Raw genomic sequence first — 22,218 nt, forward strand, 5'->3', positions numbered from 1 at the left:
GTGTCCTGTAACCTTTCTTGATTATTTCTTGCTGTTTTCTATGAATCACTGGTTAAGGTAAGAATGAAGAGGAGATTACTCACCACGACTCTCTTTTCTCCGGTGATATCCGGTGAATCACAAAGCAGCTGGTTCTCTGACACGGTTAGGAGGCAGGGTGACTCTCCAATCAGGACTGTGTAGTTCAGGCGGTTGTTACCAGGGGCAGGAGGGATCAAATTTTTACCCTGAAACACACAGACAAGTTTAGCTGGATCATTCACACATATACGTTGAATATGGATTGCATCAAGTTTGAGAACTCAAACCTTGAGGATGATGGGTGACCCTGGTTTCACCTCGAGGATCCCAGAGTTCCCCAAGGAGTCAAAGGTTGGGTTCGGGTAGTGTGTAAAGGGGGTGGAGTTAAGCACCAGCAAAGAGGACACCTGCACAGGATGAAAATATTAATGTAATGTCAACATGTCATTTAGAGTAAAAATGCTCCACGTGTGTTTTTATCTCTGATCTGTGTGATTCAGGTTATTTTTTTCTTTTGTGCGTGTCATAAGCTTGTACTATGATAAAGTAGAAGGTGCTGCTTGCTGTGGGTGAGCGATACCTGATCGAAGATGAAGCCAAACTCATCGGGCCGTAGCGCCCCCTCTGGCGGGTCGGGTTTAGTGTAGACCAGACCAGGAGCCAAGCATGTCATTGTGCTGTCATTGACTACAGTGCAGTACTGGAGAGAAAACCATGAAGTCCGGTTAGGACGAAGAATGCAGGGTGACTGCAGAGTGCTGACGGCTAAGGTCGCAGCTGAAACTGGTTTAAAACAACATCTCACAAACAAACTTCATCTCCTCAAAACTCCAATAACCTTTATTGTATTTCAGAGCATAAAACCAATAAGTGCTGCGGTACAGTTTAAGGTCCCGATCCTGAACTTGGGAATAACTGAGGTCAGAGTTTTGTTCTTACATTGTTAGTTTCCACTCCTCCATATTTGGCTCTGACTTTGGGCTCCTGGATGGTGTGCAGGTTGGTTCCCGTCACAGTTATCAGCGTACTGCCACTGCGCAAATAACAGACGCACAGGTTACAGATCCATTATCGTGATTGATTATTTGATTAGTGATGAGGAGAATGTGGAGGATTTACTTGAGGATGGTCCAGTTTGGTTCAATGCTGGTGATGGTTGGGTCATCCGTGTATGTGTACTTGGTATCTGTGCTTGTAACCTCGGCCCTATCAATCTTCAGACGGATGGGGGCTTCGCCCGTGCCTGACGTGGAGCTGGGAGTTATGCAAACTATCTCCCGATCAGTTCGTCTGGTGGAGAAAGAGAGATATATCATTGCATCTGGTTATTATTTACCAACAGATATATTACTGGGTGCATGTCAGAGTCAAGAGATCCCAACTAACTTGACAAACAGACACTCCTCCTTGTTTATGTAGACAGTGACAGAGCTGCCGGCATTCAAGTGTCGACCCATCACCGTCAGTCTGGTTCCCCCAGAAACAGGTCCCTTCTCTGGATGGACACGGCTGAAAGTCGGGCTCTGGAGAATAAAACACAAAAGACAGCGGTGGTACATTAAAGAATAAAAAACATCAAGTATCATACAGGAGTTTTTCCACTGTATGATAATTTATAGTCCATTATAATTAACTCGGCTTCCTCCATGCACTGTTAAGACAAGGCAGACCTGAAGATTTAAATTTAAGAAAGTCTAAAATTCCACGAAATCTAATCCTGATAACTCAACCTTTCAGTTTCCATCACAAATAGTGCGAAATGGTGACTTTAGTGCACGTAAACACACCAACAGGATGCTGAAGCACTCACCACGAAGGCGTACGTGTCACTGGAGAAAGCTCGATATTCTTCGTTGCACAAGCCGATGCAGACCTCTACCCGACCGCCTGGAGAGTGAGGCAGAAGAGCCTCGGCCATGTCACAGACGATCCTGCAGACAGAGAGACGGTCAGACGCACTCACACACTCCAACGTGTCCTCATACCAACATGCTGACACCACTGACCTCTCTGCGCTGATGTATTGCGAGGGGATGGGGTTACAGCGGACTCCCGCCACCTGAACATGGGCGATCTCCTTCACCTGAAGACCCAGGTTCTCCCCCTCGATTGTCACCCGAGTCCCTCCTTCCCGGGGTCCTGTCACTGGACTGATCTGTGGGGGAGGGGCGCAGCTTAGAGATCACATGACATCTGTTTCTTGATTTACTGCAGCTGCCACTTACTGTCTGTCCATGTTTTCTTGTTGTCTCAATAAGTTATATTTAAATAGATTTCAAAACAGAGAAAGACACAAATGATAAAAATGTCTGTGCAGTGATTATCCTTTAATAAACAGCATAAACTTAAACAACACATCTACAGGTTTCTATGGGATGGTAGCGCACACCCTCAGGGTCTTTTTAAGGTCATTTTAGGGAGTTGTTTTAATTTTATGATCATTTGTGTTGCATTGTGTTACTTTCCTTGACATAAACAAGGAAGACAAAATATTGTGAACACATGACTTAATATCTTCTAAAACATGTTCGACTCAAAACATGCAAAAAGCCAACATTACTAGACTGTTTATGTATTAGTGTTCTGGTACTCGTTGGGACAAACAGCATTGTGTAGTATTGAGCAAAGGCCTTGTTCTACCACACAACTGTACGTAATGGCAGAAATGTAAAATCAGGCCAAAATGGGTAAATTAGTTTATTGTTGGTTGTTTGCGATCATTCGAAGAGGGCTTCCAGTACTGATTACAGTGAACTGACAACCCTGCAGCATGCAAGTCGCAGGTTTGATTCCCTACCTTGGTAATGCGTGGGTGGCTGCAGCGCAGGTTGTGTCGGGTGTAGTGCATCCAGTTCTGTTCGGGGGACGGGCAGTGCTGTCGGAGGAGGCACTTCCTGCTTTCGGTGCACCACCCGCACTCGAAGGCAGTTGGAGCTTTGAGGCACTGACCACAGCTGGAGCGCTGAGCCTCACACTTGTACAGCAACGCTGACAAACAGCACACGTTTGATCAGACAGCAGCCAAACACGGCGTATCACAGGTGGAAGAGTCGTATGTGCATTTTTGCTACTGTCAGCATGAAGATATCATGAGGTGATTTTTCACAAAGCAGAAAGTTTAAGAAAAATCTGTTGATTATTTTTGCCTTTTGCCATTTAGTCCCATAACTTTATCCAAGTCTCACAGTTTAATCAGTTCGTTGGGGATGTGGTGTGATCACAGTCACTGTGGTGGGCCCACCAAGGGGTTAACCCGTCCCACTGGAGGAATTTTCAAAGAAACTTGCAGATAAATAAAGCAGGCTTTTTGGGATTTTGTCACAATCATTAAGAAAAGACGGATTGATCCGAATGGTTTTCCAAACGTTTAACTTCATCCAAGCCAGAGGTCTAAATCATCTGCAGGTTTATGGGCTTTTAATGATTCAGGCAATAATCTATTCCAAACTGAAAGATGTTAGGCTGAGAAATAATGACAGGTTTTTTCCACAAAGTTACCAAACTAAGTGCACATACTCTCATAATACATTGTTTAAATGATACTTATTTTTCTTCCTCAGGCTGTTTATCATGTTTGGTAAAACTTTGCTTCATTAAATGTGAGAGTTGAGTGTGAAGTTTAAAAATAGCTTATAGCAACATTGTTTTACTGATTTGGTCCCCTTGAGATCAATTTGTTATATACGTAGCCCATGATATAAAATGAGTTTGACACCTGTGCTATAAATACTCAAACTCTGTCCCGACAATCAGCAGCAATCAGCTGCTCGACGCTGCTAAAATTACACGATGGCCCCAAAGCAAGAGAACACTGGAAGAAAATGAATGTTTGCAGGAACGGGCGAGTGGAAGTTCAGGTCTGCAAGTTCAGAGGAAACAACTTGTAGAAGTTTGACTGATGACCTTCAGGAAGCAAACTCTGGAGCGGTGTCGCTCTGTTCTGCTAAGCAGCTAACCCACATCGCTGCAAGCTTCATGGAAGAACAAATCTCTGTTCGACACAAATTTCAGTGCCAGATGTTTGCAATCAAACATCTAAAGGGCTTAAATGCGTGTTTGGAACAACTCCTAGAAGGCAAATAGAAATTTTTTGCTTCACAGAAGTATGAGCATCTCTCTAAGTGTTCAGCATGGCAGTGGATCGATCATGCTTTAGGCCTGTGCTGCAGACACTGTGAATGTTTCACTGGCAAAAGGAAGCATGGATTCAACCATGGAAGGACCAAATTCCAGAAGCAAATATTACAAAAAGCTATGAAGAAAAAAAATAATGAGATTTATAGGATGGAAATATTTCCAAATCAATGGGATACCTCAAGAGAGCCACAAAGCCCCTGCAAAGCCCCCGCTCACACCCAGCGTTAAATATCTCTAAGAGCATAGCAAATAGGAAGAATAACCCAAAATCCTGAGCTACAAAACACCTTGAAAACCTTTCATTTGTGTCAATATGGGCTTTAAATATTGAGCATTTAAACATTTTTTGTCCTTTCTGTTTTCATTTACGACAAACAGAAACGCACACTTTTGTAGCTCTGTATGTTTCATTTAAATAAACTTGATGTTTATATTTACTGATGGTGTCTCATTTGTTTCATATTCACCATACAAACTAAAACTTAAATTAGACTGATTATAAAGCAATCAAAGTTGATAAAAGCTAAGTCCTAATCGACTCACAGATTTCTGAAGACGAGCAGTTTGATTAGCAGGTTTTACCTTTCATAGACGCGGGCTTGTCGATGAAGAAATCTCCATCCCAGACAATGGAGAAATCCACCGGGAGATCACCAGCCTCGTCCCCTTCATACCAATACTGCAGAGACACAGAGGGGGAGTAATTTAAGTATGGCACGTTTTAATTGGGAAACGGAAAATTTGATTCTGTGTTAATTAACGGGAAGCAGCAGGAACAAATTTTAATTAAAGGAGGAGAAGAACAAATCAATGTAGAGAAGAGAGAAGAACAAAAAACAATGCAAATGATTGTATATGCAGATAAAATATACTGAAGCCAGCGTTCAATAACCACACTGGCAACTGTAATAATATGAGTACAGCTGATATTCACACAAGTGTCAGTGCAGTCAGTATTCCTGTCTTACTCCACCAGTCAGACAAACATCAAAACTACCCTCCTGCTCCAAATACAACTCTGAACCATCAAACCCTGAACTCCACAGACCTCCGGAGGCACCAAGGTTTTAGAGACTTTGCAGTAAGTCCTGGATGTTATCATGTGAGGCCACCATGGACTGGATGACTTTTCTTTTCCTCACCACATTTCACAGGAGTTCAGTCAGACTGAAAGGCTGAGGCAGCACCTTTAACTCCTTGTCATGTTCGCTGAGAGCCCCATCCTGCTGAAAGAGACCACTGCCATCAGGGAGTGCCAATGGAGGGTTGGCACATGTTAAACTGTCTGCAGACTTTTCAGGGTCTAAAAAAACCGTCCGGTGTGCCGGATTGAACCCTGGGTATACTAGTGACCAAAGCAATGCACAACAGGAAAATTGCTTTGCATGTAGACTTTAAAGAATTAAGTAATACAGTAATGGCAAATACCATACAGCAGACAGATATCAATCTTCAGGGATCTGAGCAGACATGTGCCTGAGACAGGATAGCCATTAGAGAAGATGAATGCAGGCCCTAAGTATTGCTTAACTGCAGTCATTGTTTAGGTAAGTGGTGCGCATCATAGCGACATCCATTTAAATAGCAGGAAGCCTTTTAAAAAAAAATCTTAAATGTGCTCTTAATTATGTCCGTGGTGCTGAGGTTGTGGCAGATTGCAAGTATGTAACAATATTACTGAAAATAACACATTTTGTAGGCGCTACAGCAGCATATGGTGAAAGTCCCACAGCTAATGTTTCTACAGCCGGCGTTACTTCAGGTAAGATCTGTACAGTTTCTCTTCAGAGAAATTGAGGACAGATGGTGCTGCTTTAAAGAAAAAGATGGAAAATGGACACACACACAGACACACACATACTGGATCGGTGTTGTCATGGCGGCTGCAGGTCTCTATGGTAACCAACAAAACACTGTCAAAGAAACAACATTATGGACTTAGAGCTGATAGGAACCTGATCTACCTGCCGGTCTCATCAGAGATAAACAGTGGGGTGTTAATGGAACAAAAATCTAAAAAATATAACCTCTGTGAGCGTGAGTGTGTGTGTGTGTGTGTTGAACAATACACTTCATCTCCCATGCTGCTGAGAAGACAGAGAGGCTGTGTCCTGAATATGTCAGCTCGACTCCAAAGGCACCAGATAATCTGACGTCACACAGCCACACACACAGCCGGTGAAACCGAAGTCGGGTTTTCAGAAAGATTGAAAATCAATGTGTCTTAATGACTCTGGTCTGCTGCTCATTTCATTAACTTACATCACACACACACACACACACACACACACACACACACACACACACACACACACACACACACAGATTAATTAAGATGTGGCAGCTCTATAATCTTACTTCAGCAAAAACATCTACTGTAAAAAATAACCTCCTGTATGACACTACAGGACAGAGTCTGCTGCACACACACACACACACACACAATTAACAAATTTCATTAAGTGAAAACGGGTTCAGGTCAATATTCCATCCTCAGCAAAAATACTTCACCATCCAACCACAGTTTTACGGCTTTTTACCTCTCTCTCTCACACACACACACACACACACACACACACACACACACACACACACACACACACACGCGCGCGCGCGGAAGCAGAGACAGGGCTGTAATTAATAAAGCACTGATATTAAAATGATCTTTTCTGCAGAGCTGCAAGAACGGCCTCATTGTTCATAAGTGCGAGCACTTTTGTGTCTTTGTGAGGCCTGAATTGAATTTCAGAGCTCGTGAGGACATTTTGTGGAAAGTAAAGTTCCATTTGGAAAGAGAAAATTATCAAAAGAAATTACCAAAAATTGAGGACATTTAGTTCACAATGAGGCCATTACAAGCGTCCCCTCAAAAAACTGGGGTTGTGGAGCATTTTCTGTAAAAAAAGAAGAATTTTGCTTTGTAAAACAGAAAATGGACATTTATTGAATGTTAGAAGCGCTTTTAAAACAAGTGCATTTCAGGAAATTGAAGATATTTGGACTAATACAGGAATTTTTTTAAAAAGAAAACCTTATTTTTGGAAAAGATACATTTTCAAAAAATGTTGGTATTTTCCTAAAATATCCTCATATCTAGTAGTTAGTGGGGTTAAGTTCATTGATGACTCTAAATTGCCCACAGGTGTGAATGTGGGTGTGATTGGTGGTACCCCGCCTCTCACCCTGTGAAAGCTGGGATAGGCTCCAGCCCCCCCGTGACCCTGAAAAGGATAAGTGGAAGAGATTGGATGGATGGATCCTCATATTTAGTGGGACATTAGAGAAAAGTGATAGTTTTCTGAAGGTGACGGCATTTTGGAATTGATCCTTTGTGTAAGACAATTTGGTTACACATTTTGCAAAAATTTAGAAAAGTGGGGATGTTTTTGAATGTATTTAGCTTTTAAAATGTGTCCTTTTTAGAGAAGTAGTAGATTTTTCTATCACATGGGCACGTTTTGGAAGTGGAGATATTTTGGGAAAGTGAATCAATGCTGAGCAAAGATTTTTTGGGGAAAATTTTGTTGGACATTTTATGCAAATGTAGAAATTTTGGAAAAGTGGCAGCTTTTAGTAAAGTTAGCATATTTTTCAAGAGTACATTTTTAGAAAATTAGCATTTCAGAATGTGTTGTTTTTACGAAAGTAGGACATTTTTGTTAAAATGTGGAAATTTAGGGGAAATATTTTGGAAAATTGAGTCTAAAAATACTTCAAAGGCACCAAAAGGAGGTTGTAAACATGTTTACTTCTGCTGTAAAAATGGGAATTTCAACCCAAGAGTCTGTGGGCACAGACTTGTGGAGCGAGTGGCCGTCAGAGGAACTGCAGTTTTTGTCTCATTGGCTTCATTTTTCAGCCTGGGAGGCTAGATTAGATTCAGCTTTAGATTGCAATGGTTAAGATAAGAAGCCCTTGAATACAGTGAGAGTCCTCGCAAAGACATAAGTACATTGAGTGTGTGTGTTAAAGTGATGACCACACAGCTGAAATATGTGAAATACCAAGACCAATTGAGAGACAGAGAGAGAGATGTGTGTGTCTAATGTGCTGATTTTCCATTAAAAGCAGCCAGCTGAGCCCAAGAGAGCAGCATCATAAGTCATTGTAACGCACACACACTCTCTCTCTCACACACAGAGGCAGGCAGGATAAGAAATGAAAGGAGAAAGTGCTGTTGAACACACACTGGCGCCACAGATGACAATCACAGGCGATGCTGGTGAACGCAGCTCTTATCTGCAGCTCGTACAGTGGCAGAGCTCCAACCTGTCACATCTGAAGCTCACAAACACTCCTGATCGCACACTCACGCCACAACTGAGCCTCCAAGATGAGGCACAAACACGACTACTCAAGCATCAATACCCAAGCACCAAAGTCACTACATTTTAAGCATAAAACATGAAAACCGTGTGCATTTAAGCCATTTGTTGCATCACTTTTTTAGCTGGGCATTCAACTGTAATGTGTTTGTGCACGTATGTGAGCCCCTGGGTATGAACATTTTTAAATAGCGTTATATTCACCAAGTATAGGCATAGAAAGAACAATGACCTGCCCTTTCAGGGCACACCTGTATTCATATCCATCCAAAAAAGCCTCTATGCCAATTTTATTTGGAGTCTGAAGTCAGATGAAGGCCCTTTCACTGCACATTTGTAACATCTGGACCTATAATTTGTTTTGCAAATGTGCCACCACTCCACTAACAAATATGCGTTTTGTAAGACACACACAGGCTAGTAGCTGCTCGTGTGTGTAGTTTAGCTTTCTTGGCACAATGCTAGCATAAGCTAACTTCTACCAAAAGATGAGGCTGAGGACTGGTGGCATATCCGGTCCAGCAGAAACCATAAGAGTGGTCGTCTTTTCTCTTCTCTTTAGGTGGTGGGGCGTCTGTACTTGTGGTTTCCTCCACACATGAAAGTGATCTGTTTCCCCCTCTCATTAGCTTCCTCACTGTTAAGCACAGTCTTTGATGTGTCACACTCCCATAATTTGAACCATCCAGCAGCTGGTTCGAGGCTCCCTTTGGCAAAAGGAATTTTCCAACCTTAATTTTTTAATTTACCTGGTGCGCTTCTGCAGGGCTGTTCTTTGTCACCAAAGACCAAGTAATTCTGCTCATAACTTTTATGGATATAGTTTCCAAGTGCAGCCAATGGGTAAAGGGTGTAAGCTTCATTGGCCACAGGATCACGTTTCTGCTCGTGTCTGATGGTGCGGTCGTGCTGGTTTCAACAAACAATGATCTGTGACTCACACTCGCTGTTTGGGATTAGAATTAGCAAGTCTGAGGTCATGGTTCTCAGTCAGACGAGGGCGGAGGGCGCACTCTGGGTTCGGAGTGAGTTGTTGCCCCAAGTGGAGAAGTTCTAAGTATTTCGGGAACTTTTTCGGGAACTTCACAAGTGAAGGAAGGAGAGAGCTGAAGATTGAAGGATGGACTGGTTCAGAGTATCGAGTGGAAACTTTCTGCTGTGGTAAAGGGAGGGCTGAGTGCAAAAGCAACGCTCAATTGATGAGTCTACCCTCAGCTATGGTCGTGAGTTGTGGGTAGTAACTAAAAGAAGGGAGACTGCGGCAGAAATGAGCTTCCTCTAAAGGGTGGCCAGACTCTCCTCCAGACATCCTCGTGCACTTCCTAGTTGAGGTCTTTCAGGCATTTCGTACCAGGAGAAGGCCCAGACACCCCAGCGGATGCTGGAGAGATTACATGTCTTGGTTGGGTTGGGAATGCCTCACTGACACTCCAGAAGAGCTCGAGAAGGCGGCCGGGGAGACGCAGGTCTGGGTGTCTCTGCTGAGATTGCTGCCCCACAACTGAAGTTACTGACTTGGCTTGAACAATATTCAAAACAAAGGCGTAATTGCAAAAAGCACCTTTACAGGTTAATGACTAGGCAAACACATAAGCGAAAACGATCCCCCCGGACTTCTGAGGAGTTTATTTGTAGAAAAATCTATAAATTTTTAAAAAGAAATGTAAAGTGTAGATATTGCAAGCAAAGCCTTTTCTATAGAGTTTTATTTCTTCAAATTCAAATGTTTAGGTTTAAATTTAATTTAGTGCTTGAACTTCCACAACCCTGAAACTGTAACAACTTCAGAGACTTTTAACCGTCATTCTCTTCTTTCCTATTCACTGTGCTGTCTGTACAGTTTATATAGCTGTTTGCAAAGAGGTATTATTTGTTGCTTGCTTGATAGTTTGTTTTCCCTGCTCTTTAAAAATATATAGTGATAGTACAGTAAGTCTGTACAGTACTGCAGGGCCTGAGCGTAACAATAAAGCCGACCCATGGCTGTGCTCTGTGTAACCTGCCTTCCCTCTTTGTCTTTTTAAAGCTTCTTACGTGTGTCTATTGGCTTTCTGGGAGCTGCTGAGCGCTCAGATGTGATTGTGTGATCTATGTTTTGTGTCACTTGGCTTGTTATTCAGAGTAATTCACTGGGAAACATTTCTCCCACCGGGACAATAAACTCGGGTCGATCTTAATTCTTGTTTCTTTTTACTTGTCAGTATTTCTCTTCCTGCTCCTGTCTGCTTTCTTAGTGTCTCTCCTCTGTCTCTCTCTCTCTCCTGCTGGGTCTTAATGTCACAGAGCTGGTGGACACACACAGAGTATGTGTGGCTCTGTTGTCCCCATGGTAACCCTTGTGGTCGCTAGGGATGCCACTATGGGGTCAGAGGTGCTTGGCAACAGCGGCATGAACGTGTGTGTGTGTGTGTTTCTCTTTAAGAGCTGCTCATGCAGTACGTTGAACTGCAGTTCCACTGGTGTCCACTGGGTTGTGTGATTAAATTTAGTGGACTTAAAGTGGACGGGAAACCTTATGATTCACAGTTTTTATACCTGTACAGGTAATCTTTATCACCACAGATTTGAATGGGAAATTTAAAACGAGGCTATTTGGTTTTTAAGTGAGACAAAGCTGGCAGTTTGGGCCTTAAATGAAACAGTCAGATTTCATTTAATCTGACTGTTACAAACTGAGTTTGTAGCTTCTGTATCAAAGGCTTTTCCAGAGGCCCTACACACTTTGATAAAGTGAACATTCACACTTTGGATAACTGAGCTGAAACGTAGTTAAAGGCTGTACAGAAAACATCAATCAATCTAAATGTTATATAAATCAGCCTATATCTTCCAAGTCGTCTGATATGCACCATTGAACAGCAGATAGCCTCTTTGCTTCTGGCCTTGCAGTGGCAGTGCAATAGTAATCTAGGGGCTAAAATTGTCCACACTGTGGATAAAGGCGTGCCTTTGCTGCAATGACTCAATTTATCTTTAAATTTTAACTTAAATGTAAACCATCTTTCTAAATCTCTGGTGCCAGTCTTGATTTCACACTGGTGTTAACAAGCTGAGTTGTATGGGCCAGGTGAAACTGCTCACAGAGATGTATGGTCTTGGTAGAAAATCTCCTTGCTGTTGCTTTGGTCAGCAGCAGACTGCCACAGTCCCCTATAGTTTGCAAACGCCAACTACTTGCTAAGCTTTCACTACAGCCTGGTGGTGAGTTAGCAGGGCAGCTGGGTGCCACAGTAATCCATGTAAATTATGGACAACTGCAGGAATCTGCTAATGTCCAAGGAGGTTGTGACACAGCACTCTGCTGGTGACCAATTTTACCCAGTCACAGCCATCAGCCTATAGCAACGATTTTCAAACCGCTTTGTGAATACAGTGGTCCCTTGTTTATCGCGGAAGTTACGTTCTATAAATAACCCACGATAGGTGAAATCTGCGAAGTAGCCTACTTTTACAATTATTATAGATGTTTTCAGGCTGTAAAACCCCTCACTACACACTTTATATACTTTTCTTAGACAGCCATCAACATTTTCACACTTTTCACTCTTGTTTAAACACTCAAAGTTCAAACCTTCGAAGAAAAATAAGTCCAGTATTATAGAATGAAACTAAAGGCACCCACAGTTACCTTTGACAGTGCAAAAAGTTTCGTCGACATTGTTGTGTTGGTTGGGGAGAAGACTTACAAACATACAGTACAGTGTACAGAAGACATGGCACCAGATTGATTGACAATGGTCTACAGCCAGGAGGTTTCTGACTGGCGAGTAGTAGTGATGTGTCGGTCGCGAACGAAAAGGCTCTTAGAGCCGCCTCTTTGAAGTAAACGACGCAAGCCGGCTCCTTATTGGGAGCCGTGGTTTTGTTTTGTTTTTCTCTCACCCTCTCTCTTGCACTTTTTTCCCACTTCACTCTGCATGCAAGTCTTGTGCTTTGCGCTGGGAAGAGGGGCGGTAGTTACACTTTGTTTTCATATTTTAATTTATATTTAATTGTGTTGTGGTTTGCAGTGTTTTGTGTTGTTTCACTTTAAATTTGTTTAAAAGGAAAAGGCTGAAAATTTAAATAGCTAAAAGTTGAAATGTAAATAGTTGGTTTTTGTATTATATGATTTATTTATTACATTTTATGTGGCGTGAATAAATAAAAGTATATTTATGGTGGCCTCTAGAGACAAAGCCCTTACAAACTCCGAAGCGCGTACAAACGCCGAAGCGCATACAAACGCCGAAGCACTTACAAACTCCGAAGCACTTACAAAACACAACAGAAGTGCTCCAGGATGCTGGGCGCAGTGTTGAGCTTTTGTCACCTCGTGGCTACACAAGCCAGCAAGTACCAACGACCGGATTTGGTGTGTGGTACTAACAGGTAAATTATTATTTTTTTAATTATTTGAATATATATATGAGTGCTTGTGTATAAATACACAAACAATACACATATGCTTTCAATTGTGCAATTTAAGTGATCTAGGTAGCGAGTAGTGACTGTTGCCGAATGTAGCTGGGTTTCATTGTATAACTTGAATAACTACGAAATAATTGTTCATCAAGTACTGACAGAAATATTCAGACGTTTTACTTTTTTAAAGTGATTTATTGTAATAACAACACAAAAATATCGGCAATCAAAACAGTCAAAGAACTCGTGCTGCAGAATCATATATACATTAATTTATCAGACCGTAATTGATTAATTAACATGGATTTTGCTTTAATGATGCAGTTAGAGATTGTTTTACTTTAATTCTACACTGATAGCGGAGTTTGATTTAACACAGTGATACAGCCAAAAATACCATGAGCTTTAAAATAAATGGTATGCTGTATAAAACAAAATATTTGTACTTAGTGGCCTGAGGTTGCAATCAAATTTCAGTGGGTTGGTGCCACCTCATGCCCACAGCATGGGCACACCCTTGGCCACATTATAACCCAGCATAAGGAAATCATTTTAGTTCTTAAGTAAAAGCGCTTCCTCCACCACATTCTGCTTTAATAATATTGGGGGTGAAAGGAATAGGACAGAGGAAGGAAAAGAAAAATGATAAAGGAAGGGAATGGGAAGAGAGATTGGAAAATTAATGGAAAGGTGCATGTAGAGTAGGAGGAACATAGCAGGAAGGAACGGGGGGAAAATGAGAAGAATTCCCTTTGGAATAACTGCGGGCGAAGATGGAGAGACAGATGAGGAGGTATGCTCTTAAAAAAATGAGATCATTTACCATCCACTGTCACTTCTCATCAAGCTTTCATCTATCAGACGTGCTTCCACATGTAAACTTTATCACATGATCGTACATCAAACCCAGACCGGCCGGGCTGAAGACAACCCGCCATCATTAAAACAAAAAATCCTGCGATAACACACGATGATTAAAGCTGAGGTTAGCCTGTTACCTTCAGTATATACAAAAATAAAGCAAAATGACTGACAAGGGAGTGTAATTATAGACTTCTATTAATTTATTTGAAGTGTTTTCTTTGCCTACTATCATTTATATGTCGACTATAAACTATTTTTGAAAATTACGACAGTATTTCCCCGGAGAAATTATAAAAAGGGAGAGAGATGGTAGTTCGATAATCTAGTACAGAAATATGTAAAGAAAATCTGAAATAAATATATCTAAACGGCAGCTACTCCACCGGCCACTGAAGAGCTAACGAACAGCCAAGATGGGAAAAGACTCGTTGACTCGTTTTTATAGTAAAGATCTGCGCAAGTCAGTGTTTTTACTGAGACAAGGTCTCCGTTTTACTTTTTAATTACTATTTGGTAAAACAGATTGGGCAGTCTTGTAAGAAAAGCCAGTAATATCTCAGAGAGGAGACAGCCTGTGCTTTGGGTCATTTATAACAGGCATGTCCTTAGGAAGGCTAATGACATACTGGACTGTCTGAATCATCCACTCCATGGGGAGTTTGAGCTATTGCCCGCAGGCCATCATGTAAAACACCACATGTCTCTTTTTTATTCTGAGGACTACTGATACACTTAACGGCAAGTTACACTCTGACCATATTTCTGCTGCTACTGTGGCGTGTGTGCACTTTCTTCGTGTTTATGCTAAATTTTAACAGTTTACATGAAACCCCTGGTGTTATATTACAAATAACCTTGAACATTAAAATGGAATTTATTTAGTGCTCTGGTGAGATGAGCAGAGAAAGCGATCATGTTGCCTGTGTGGAGGCTGAGTGTGTGTTACAAGGCTGGATGTGGAGCTTCATAAATCTTATTTTGGAGCGAATTCACCAAACCTTCTAACTGCCTTGTAATGGCTTTAACAGTTGACACTATATATCATATGAATGTTCCTTTGTTGATCAAAAGGAAAGTTTCATGTATGTAAGGGCCTGAAAATAACTGCCCTTGCTTCTAGGAGGACTTTTGTTTCCCCAAGATTGACCGCTGCAAGGGGCTGGGGGGCAAATGATCTTTGATGGCAGGATCAAAACCACACCCACCAAAAATCAAACAAACAAACAAAGAGGATGTACAAGTTAGAGTAACAATGTCACTGCATCTCTACTGCAATAGTAATCCTGTCTGAAAGCAGTCTTAGACCGTGCTTTTATTTTGAAGATTCAATAGTCTGCATGAAGAATGTTAGAATAGCAGGAATGTGTGTGTGTGTGTGTGTGTGTGTGTGTGTGTGTGTGTGTGTGTGTGTGTGTGTGTTTCTCTTGTTGTACTAAATGGCCAATTTCCACTGGGAATAGTAACTTAATTAAATACAGACAGAGAGATACACACACATACTGACCATCTGTATGTAAGTGTTGTGCTGTTGTCTGCCATAGTAGCGGTATGTTACTGCATAATAAGTGTGTGTGTGTGTGTGTGTGTGTGTGCGCGCGCGCGCGCGAGGTGTCTTTAGGGCGGCCTCACCGACAGGAAGACAGATGAAGGACAGGAAATGAGCGCGAGCAGACGGACAACAGTTGGTTTGTGTGTGTGTGTGTGTGTGTGTGTGAGTGTGTGTGAGAGAGAGAGAAAATGCAGGACATCGAAAGGCGAGTGTCATCTCACTAAAGGACAATAATCAATCTGTGGAGTCCGTGTGTTCTTGTATGTCTAGTTTTGTGAGGACAGATTAGATTTTATGTTGGGTCCGGGATATGGGAATAACTTCAGTGAGGGACCTCACAAAGATAGCCCTGCAAACGTATGTGAGTACATGTTTGTGTGCATGAACTAGAGTTAATGAACATTCCAGTGAGCGTTTTTAAGGTCCTTGAAATACTTGGCAAATGTAGAGTTTTTTGAAAGGTATTTCAGGGAAGCAGACATTTGTGAACGCTCCTTTTAAAAAAAAAAAAAAAAAAATGTGGGCATTTTAGAAAAATAGCAATACCTTGGAAAAGTGTAGAGCTATTGGGAAGTGTGGATGGTACTGGAAAAAATGGAAAAATGATAAAAAATGAACACTTTTAGGAAAATTGTTCAAATATTTTCAGAAAGTGGAGATTTGGGGAAACTTTGGACGTTTTGGTAACTTGGTGACTTTTTTGCGAACTGTGGATATTTCAGAAATGTCTGGATACTTCTTGGGAAAGAATCGGTATCTTTGAGGAAAATGTGGACATTTCAGGAAAGATTTAGAACATTCTCAGTTCTCTTAGATAAACTTTTGAAAAGCAAATAACAAAGCCAGAAAACTGTTGGAGGCACGTGTAGGCAATTATAGAAAATAAGGACATTTTTGGGGGCAGTCTGGAGCTTTATGGTAACATGGGGATATTGTAAAGTTTGGGGACTGTACGATTGTGTAGATATTATGGTAAACTTGGAACATATTTTGGGGTTTTTTCTGGGAAAAGGTGGACACTTATGAGAAGTGAAAACCTTTCAAGAAAATATGGGCATTGAAGGAAGTGTGTCACAAAGTGTGGATATGATTTTGGGGAATTTCAGGAAATTAGGAGCACTGTTAGGTTTACATAAAGTTTGTAAAAGAAAGGACTTTTTTTGGACAAAGTTGAAAGATTTCAGAAATAAATTTGTTTTGCTTTGGAAATTGAAAGGAGGAACATTTTGTGAGAAAATGTCCACTTTTTTAGCAAATGTGGATATTTTGGGAAAGTGAGGACATTTTCAAGAGGAAAGCATATTTTGGAGAAGCGGTGATTTTCTGGGAATGTGTTTTAGAAAGTCTGACTATCTGTGAAATGTGATTTTATCTATCTTCACAAATTTCGGGAGGTATTTACTGTTCAAGTCTTGGGATCTTATAACCAGATTAGGGTCAAGAGCTGGGGAAATATCATGACACTGATGGTCCTCACGCTGACAGAAAGACCAACCTGTGTGTGTGTGTGTGTTAATTCAATCCCGGTCAGACACATCAGACACACACACACACACAGACACACTAGACTGTGTGTGTGTGTGTGTGTGTGTGTGTGTGTGTGTGTGTGTGTGTGTTTGTGTTTGCTGATGCTGCAGATGTGTCAGAGTCACCTTCAGCTGAACACATGTTAGCTTGTTTTATATTCTCGTCTCTCTATCACTTGGCTGCATAATGAGGAGCAGTGCATGTTGGGTCATGTAGTGTATCTTACCGAGGTGTTCTGACACTGAATGCAGGAGGAGTTGAAGCGGACGGCGGGGATGCGCTGGACTTTTCCCTGGATGTTAAACACACACTCGTAGTTTTTCTGACCGGACTGAGGTTGGGGAAGGTTACGAGCTCTCAGCGTGATTGGACGAACCATCCCGGCTGGAACCAGGATGTCAGAGGTAGGGATTATCTGAGGACAACCCTGCAGAGAGGGGGAAAGGGGGAGGTGGGTTAGTACACAATCATTTATCATTTATGACAGGCGAATGGAAATCAGCCCAGTGTATGATGATATATGTCATTATTAGAGAGAACGGTTTCTATTTTATTCACCGTAAACTATTGATCAGAGTCAGCATATGTCACTGTTTACAGGTACAATAACATGTTGCATAGCTCACTTTAAATACACCTGTTTTTAAAGTTTCCTCACCTACTTTTTCACAAATGCTCATTTCTTTTCCAAAATGCCCTCACTTTTCACAAAAGTACACTTTCTAAAAATGTCCCGACTTTTGAAAAGTGCAAAATGTGTTCAAAATATTAATATAAAAAAAAAACATTTTCCAAAATGTCCCTGTTCTCATTTTACACACATGTTAACAAAATATCACTTTCTCTCTCTCTTTCAGAAAAAGCTTTTTTTTTTTTTTTTTGCAAAAGTCTCTAATGTCCATGAATGTCCCCATAATCCAAAAATGTCCATATTTATTCTTGCAGTTGTCTTGAAATTTGGACTCCCAAACACAGAAATACATCATCTTACACACACACACACACACACACACACACACACACACACACACACACACACACACACACACACAGCCGACAAAGGCAGATAGCTTATCTAACAATCTGTCATCACTGAGTGGGGACAGAGACACTGTAACAGTGAGTTTGTGTGTGAGGTCAGTAATGGACAGCTGGTGACAGATCCAAACTTCCTGTGGCTGCTTGAAACACACCCCCACACAGTGTACACACAAACACACCCACACACACACACACAGAGTCTCTCAGTGGGGTGAAAGCTTTATTAACGGCCGTCACTACGGTAATTAATTGTCTTGTGAATGACAGGAAGACCATTAGCTCCACAGGAAGTGGACCAAAGCGCAGCGGTCGCCAGCAGCTACCGTGGAGACCGTGTGTGTGTGTGTGTGTGTGTGTGTGTGTGTGTGTTTGGGATAAAGGCCAAGTGTGACTGTGAGTCTCTCAGCAAACCCTCGACATTTAACCAAGCACATCAGCCATCGGCTGCACTAGAAATACCCAAACGAGCACAACGGCCCAGACACACCATCACACCGACACATCAAACAAACTTTATTTATTAAGCAGATTTCATGTGGAAGACTTGATGTTTCCACAGATGTGATTATATGATCCATTCTGATGCTTAGATCAGTGATTTGTAGGTTTGGAATTAAACATTTCTAACCAGGAAACAACAGGAAACTCTAATCAAAGATTCCTCTTCCAGGAACACCTGTCCCTCTGATACACAGGATCTGTACCAGCAGAAGCAGAAAGGCTGCAACTTATGAGTGCTTGTGCTTTTCATCATGGTGAAATGTGGCCCTGGAGTCCACTGCTGTAGCACGAATTACAGCCGAGGCTATTCTGAATGCTCTGCCATATGTTTATATGTCTGTATGCAGATTTTCAATCATAAAACTTTAAAAGTGTGCAGCTGAGATTAAAATTAAGGCTCATGTTAAGGAAGCGTGTAGTCCAGCTTGTGAGTACTGAGTACTACTGAGTCCCAGATATACATGTAATGTTTTTGCAACCCGATATATGGGGTATTTATCGGGTGTATTACATTTGTTTTGGGGTTTTTTCCAGTGACGGTGTTTCTGTTATCAGTTTGTAAATTGGTCTCCAGTTTTTCTTATGATATTGCATTGACCAAATTCAGCTTGGATCCTTTTTACTGTCAGTGATTGATGAAAACTGTGAGGTGTAGAGTTTGACTGAAGTGGAGCGTGCTGCATAAGTCTGAGAGAAAGTTTGTTACTCTTACCTGGGCTTAGGTTACAATTCATCATAGTTACAGCTATACGATTTAAATGTTTCGAACGTTTTACTTTCATGGGATTAAAAATTGCCAAACACGCCATTTTGGAAAGAAAATGCTGGCACAGCTTTTCAACATTTCTATGACATTGTACAGACTGTTCCAGAGGAGGAACATATTAACATATTAAACATAAAAAAGGTATGTCCCAATTCGAAGGCCGCTCCAAATGCGTCCTCCTTTTCCCCAGATTTGAAGGATGGGTCGGGTGTATCCTTCGTGGCCCAACCTATCCCAGAATTCATAGCGCAGCCCAGCCAATTCCAGTTTCCAACAATGGCGGCAGCTACTTAGTTTTAATATTACTCTTATTACTCTGTCTGGGTCACAAATAAACGTTTAACATATTTTCAGGCTAGAATGTAGCTGTGTAAACTTCAAATATCTGCTCGGTTTATCAAGACATCACATATTTGTAAAAGTCCCATTTCTGTCTCGGTCTTCGAAGGACCCGGCCCACGTAGACGGCGAAGGCCGGGTCCTCCGAAGCATGCGGCCTATGAGTTGGGACATAGCTAATGTTTCAGTTAAGGTCACTGTGAATGATCCCAAAGCTCAAGTTGCAGAATGTTTTGCGTACTCTTGAGTCTATATGATGCCACAAAAAGGGGACATCCCCAATGTCGTCATCACATCTCTAACTGTGAGCGCTGAACCTCCACCTGCTGTTCCAACCTCCTGTTTGTGAGGAGCAGCCAGTTTAGAGAAAGTTGGCTTAAAGGGGGAGGAGCCAAAATGGCTCGTTACAGAAAGAGGACGAACTGAGGAGCCAGTATAAGAGCCGTAATGATAATTATGAATATTAATCATGCAAAGCGTCTCTAGCTATAGCCTTAGCAGACTGTATTTTTCCTCTTCAGAGGCTCATATGGATGCAGCGAAGGCTTCGAGGCAGAGCCGTCTTCTTGCATCTGTATTGCCTCAGCTGCAACAGCGCCAGCGTTGGGCCTGTCAGAGGCTGAGCTCATGAGCACCATGGTCCTTGATTAAACTAATGTCCACTTCACAGGACTCAGAGAATTTTGCTGCTTTCTATATTTCTCTGCACTGGAGATCAACAGGTGAGTCCCGTCTCACACATTCAAACCTCTTATCTTATTCTCCTTTTAGCATGTTTACACAGTGGGTGGGGTTTAGCTCAGGGTGAGGTTACACTTTGGGGGTAAAAGAAAACACAAAATCGCACAACTGAATCAATGGAACTAAATCCACACAGATCTCCTTCATTCATTCCAGTGCACGTTTTTGTTCCCCGTCTATGCACCGACTGTGACAACTCCAGAAACCGGCTCCTTGTTTCCTGCACAGCTTCGCCTTATCTCTACTCGTTTAGTATTGCAGTTATCGCACAAATACTCTCTTATTCTGCACTGAGTCTACAAAGGCGGCTCTTTTATTGCACTGAAGTGTGATTTGTAAGCTTACATGCTATATAAACACTGAGCTTATCATTAGCAGAGTCTGGAAAACAGAAAGGATTGGCTTTTGTGGCCTAGTGTTTTCAGCTATTATCATCAACATATCATCAGCTTTTAAATTATCTTAGCAAACTGTGTTTTCACTTATGTTCTGCAAACACACAGTGATCATTAGCAAAATGATTATTGGGTGTTTCAGTGGCTTTTAGAGCTTTTACTCTGAGAACAGCTGCCTGCTGCAGTTATAAAAACAGCCAGAGTCAAAACACTAACATTGTGGGGAGACAGAAAAACATGACCCGAGACTGAATCCAAGATCTGTGAAGTCCAAATCAGCTGCAGAACAAGCTGAGGATTCTCTGTGGGTTAATCGTTACTAGCGACACCTGAACACTGCCAAGACATACATCATTTAATCAAAACACTGACTTTAAGCACTTTAAGAGGAGACAGGTAGGAAAGCCCCTCTGATGAAAACGTGGACCACTAAATTCCACATGCAGAGATTAGCAGTTTTCACACGCGCACCTTAACATCTGTACACATTACTCAGTGGTGCTGCATTCAAGGTCCAAAGACAGCGCACTAAAATGTTCTTGTGGTTTAATAAAATGAATTTTAATGCAGAAAAGGTTCAAAATTTATCAGAATTAAAGGATGTTCACAGATTTTACTGGGCGTCACATCTGCTACCTCCTCCTTCTCTATTCAGTTAGCTCATGTAAACCCCACAGAGCGTTTCCAATAATGCAAATGAGCTGAAAGTGGACTACATCCCCCACGAGTCAAGGGTGGAAATCTGAAGTCTGTTTGAATTTCTAATAAAATTAAACCCTGCATCATCCACAAGGATTCAACAAAATATGAAAGGAGAAAATAATCTATGTATTTGTTCCCAGGTTTTTGTGTTATTGTGGAGTTCTAGTTTACATTTAGATTTTATTGTTATTCCCCTTCTGGTTTTAGTGTCATCAGTGTTTCCCTGACTTCGCCTCTGTCCTGTCTTAATCCGGTCTTTAAGTCTGACGTCATTCGCCGTTTCCAGGTCCAAACTGCGCTTCAGGTCCCAAAGTCAAACTAACACTGCAGCATCACTGAGAGTCACAAACTATCTAAATTCTGCATCCATCCATCCATCCATCTTCATCCGCTTTATCCGGGACCGGGTCGCGGGGGCAGCAGCCTAAGCAAAGAGGCCCAGACCTCCCTCTCCCCAGCCACCTCCTCCAGCTTATCCGGGGGAATACCAAGGCGTTCCCAGGCCAGCCGAGAGATATAATCTCTCCAGCGTGTCCTGGGTCTGCCCCGGGGCCTCCTCCCGGTGGGACATGCCTGGAACACCTCACCCAGGAGGCGCCCAGGGAGCATCCTTGTCAGATGCCCGAACCACCTCAACCGGCTCCTTTCGATGTGGAGCAGCAGCTGCTCTACTCTGAGCCCCTCCCGGATGGCCGAACTTCTCACCCTATCTCTAAGGGAGAGGCCAGCCACCCTTCGGAGGAAGCTCATTTCTGCCGCTTGTATCCGCGATCTCGTTCTTTCGGTCACTACCCACAGCTCGTGGCCATAGGTGAGGGTAGGGACGTAGATCGACCGGTAAATTGAGAACTTCGCTTTTACACTCAGCTCCCTCTTCACCACGACGGACCGGTGCAGCGTCCGCAT

General features: G+C 42.1%; 1 protein-coding gene across 1 annotated transcript in view; it reads right to left on the reverse strand.

Annotated features, from left to right (window-relative positions):
• Positions 1-22,218, reverse strand: part of plxna3 (plexin A3) — a 135,761-nt gene that overhangs the window by 14,151 nt on the left and 99,392 nt on the right. Inside the window, exons 13-23 of the mRNA XM_085345340.1 lie at positions 17,054-17,254; positions 4,741-4,837; positions 2,819-3,009; positions 2,028-2,176; positions 1,832-1,952; positions 1,408-1,544; positions 1,141-1,311; positions 961-1,054; positions 602-721; positions 309-428; positions 84-227 (exon numbers count right to left, since the gene is read on the reverse strand). Coding sequence (XP_085201466.1) covers positions 84-227; positions 309-428; positions 602-721; positions 961-1,054; positions 1,141-1,311; positions 1,408-1,544; positions 1,832-1,952; positions 2,028-2,176; positions 2,819-3,009; positions 4,741-4,837; positions 17,054-17,254 — 1,545 coding nt within the window. The remainder of the gene's footprint in view (positions 1-83; positions 228-308; positions 429-601; positions 722-960; positions 1,055-1,140; positions 1,312-1,407; positions 1,545-1,831; positions 1,953-2,027; positions 2,177-2,818; positions 3,010-4,740; positions 4,838-17,053; positions 17,255-22,218) is intronic.

Source organism: Diplotaxodon limnothrissa, linkage group LG20, assembly GCF_057381915.1.
Source record: "Diplotaxodon limnothrissa isolate DT_005_m linkage group LG20, D_limnothrissa_male_GT1.1, whole genome shotgun sequence".
Lineage (NCBI taxonomy): Eukaryota > Metazoa > Chordata > Actinopteri > Cichliformes > Cichlidae > Diplotaxodon > Diplotaxodon limnothrissa.